Genomic DNA, 3032 nt, shown 5'->3' with positions numbered 1-3032 from the left:
GGTTTTGTAAACAATTAATGAGTAGATGGGATGTTTTTGAAAAGTTTAAATTTGTTGTGATTTTGAATGTTACATTTTTCCTTCCTGATCGACATAGACACAAATCAAATACTCCCACACTTCTTTATTCCAACTGGTTGGTAAAATTTTCACCACACTTAAGTCAGAATCTTGACCACTTGCGGTTGAATATATCGAACTCATTTTTGTGAGTTTTAGCAACAAGAAAAAAGTGAAGAAATGAATAACTTGAAATGTTACAAGTGTCATGTATCTATATGTGTTAAGTGGGTTAAAAGTCAATAAAAGTAAAACTAGTCGTTTTTTGGAGCATTCTAACAATTAGAAAAAAAATTGTTTTTTCGAAAATTCATGCTTTTTAACGATCACAAAAAATCCAGCTTGAAACCATTTTACGATTCGATTAGGCAAAGAAACTGGTTTACGATCCGGGAGTAAATCCGCTTCTTAGTCCAAAATCTAAATCCGGTTTGAATCCAGTCTCCGGTTTGAAACCGATACGATTCGGGCAAAACCGGTTTACGGTTCAGATCGGATCGAGAGGGTGAAACCAGTTTGGTTGTGCGTCTCTATATACCATTAAGTACAACCCCAAACCACAAGACCTAATTAGTAATGAAGCAATTCGTCATTGAATGCCCCCAAAGAAAGGAACCCCACAAACAATGTCTCAATTGACCCATGATACCATTTATGATAGAGCAAAACCGTATTTTCTATGTGAACGGGTTGATACTATTATGAATATCCACTAGTTTTACATATTATATTCAATATATTATAATTGATTCACTTACCTTGTATAACTTAGGTCAATGGTCTCCTCCCTACATTATCTCATGTATATACGTTCTGTAAATGGCTATAAAAGTTGATTGATACCAACAACAATAATATAAAATATTATACCCTTCAATATCATTATATGGTATCAGAGCTTGTCATAGCTCCTCCGAGATCCTAATCCTCACCCTTCCTGTGGCTCTGTGTTTCAATCACTGCAAAATCCATGGCAAGTGACACTATTATTCCCATCACCGCAACAACCCATTTTCCAATTAAACTTACCACCTCAGATTTTCCAGTTTGGCGTAAACAAGTCCAATACCCTTCAATATCATTATAGATACGTCTTTAGACCAAAGAAAAGTTTGGCAATGTTCATGCAAGACCGAAACAAAAATGAGTTCATTATGGGTGTTATATGATTGTGGAAGAAGTGATTACAACTCTCTTCATAACTAACCGGTAAGCTTCATCTTAAATTATTTGTCACTTAGGGTCACGTAATTGATAGTTATTTTAAATTATTTGTTTTGAAATATATATATATATATATATATATATATATATATATATATATATATATATATATATATATATATATATATATATATATCAACGTCTCCTGACATAAGATATTATTATCACATTAGTTGATTAAATATTCGAATAATGGAACAAAAATATTATTTCATTATTTAAAAAAAGACAAGTACAATATGACACAGTTGATACTTTACAGAACATAAAAACAAGGTTACAAACAAAACTGCACGACGTACAAGCTGCAACATTCCATTTTCTTTCGAGTTAGACTGCACGAGTTAGACTGTGGGACCCATGAGAGACCCGTTCAAACTCCGAATTCACTGCCACGTGTCACAATATTCACATCCTCCCGCTGTTAACCCCCCGTTAACTTTAACGTCGCCGTCCGTTACCTCACCTCTCCCATCCCTTCAATTATTTAACCCCTCTTCTTCTCTCCCTTTCCTCTCCCCTTGTATTTACTGATCCAATGGAAGAACAAGAACCTCGACGCTAAATTTGTCTTTGAATTTATCGTTTGATGGAGTTTTGAAACGAATTGGAGGATTTGTATTGAGAAATTTGAGTTAATTTGATCGAAGTCAATGGCGACACTTCAAAAGTTTAAGCTGCTAGCGACACAATGTGCGTTAGCCGGAAGTCCTTCCCGGAGTCCAGCTACAAGCCCGGTGATTCACCTCCGACGACGGAAGACGTTACGGATGTTGCTGAGTCGGCGGTTGCCGCGTCGCGAGGAGTTTTTAGATCGGAGAGGTAATAATGATGTTGATTCGTCGGAGAATAGGAAGGATGTCGGTGGCGTGAGGCAGAAGCTGAAGGATTTGCTCGTTTCGTCGCCTCCGTCGCCTCGGTTGCTTGAACAGAACAGAACAGACGGTGGAGAAGAAACGAAGCGGTGGAGTGGTGGTGGTGTTCGGCGCGGTGGTTCAAGAGGGCTGAGGCCGTTGTCGGGGACGTTACGGCAACGGTTACTCCGACGAGCATGGAGGCCGGTACTTGGTACGATTCCCGAGTAAATCATTATCTTATTCTTGGAAACTGTAGAGAAATTTTCCAGAAATCACAATGATATGTTCAAATTTTCAATCTCTGATTGTCAGTAACAGATTCTGGTAAACATTCCCCTAATCCCATCTAGGGTTTGATCTTAAATTTTGTTTCCTATTCTTCGAATCAAAATCCCAATTGATATTTGAAAACCTTGTTTTTTCGAATTTGATCATGATTGATTATGCAAAATAATACGTTTGATCTACATTGCCAATAGTACGTGAAAGCTGAAATCATCGATGAACATCTCTTGATTTAAGTTTTAAAAAATCAATCGTAAAATCGTTTTATTGTAAAGTGAATCGGTCTTGTTATCTTGTATACATAAAGTTTTTCTAGGAGTTGCTTTAAAGCTTTAATCTTGTGATTCATTTGAATAAAAGAATGTAAGAATGTTATGTACTTTTTTTTCAAACGTTTAACATCGTAAAATGGATCGATGTGACTTGAATTCGTTTGCTTGATTCAAGAATCAAGATAAAAGCAAGTATGAAAAGTATATGATCATTGCCATTCAATCTTGAAATCATAAAAATACCAAAAGAACTTAAAAGAGATATTTTTTTAAATAAAAAAAAATCATATATTGCAAAATGCATAATCTTTCTTTATCAAACCAATTACAAAAT

General features: G+C 35.6%; 1 protein-coding gene across 1 annotated transcript; it reads left to right on the top strand.

The window, feature by feature from the left end:
• Positions 1 to 1779: 1779 nt before the first annotated feature.
• LOC145036953 (uncharacterized) lies at positions 1780 to 2552 on the top strand. The gene has a single exon (XM_078985490.1). The coding sequence runs from the start codon at positions 1938 to 1940 to the stop codon at positions 2367 to 2369; it is 432 nt and encodes a 143-aa protein (XP_078841616.1). The 5' UTR covers positions 1780 to 1937; the 3' UTR covers positions 2370 to 2552.
• The last annotated feature ends 480 nt before the right edge of the window (positions 2553 to 3032 follow it).

The sequence above is a fragment of the Lactuca saligna genome, chromosome 3, assembly GCF_052625555.1.
Source record: "Lactuca saligna cultivar CGN05327 chromosome 3, ASM5262555v1, whole genome shotgun sequence".
Taxonomy (NCBI): domain Eukaryota; kingdom Viridiplantae; phylum Streptophyta; class Magnoliopsida; order Asterales; family Asteraceae; genus Lactuca; species Lactuca saligna.
This window is presented reverse-complemented; position numbering and strand designations above follow the sequence as displayed.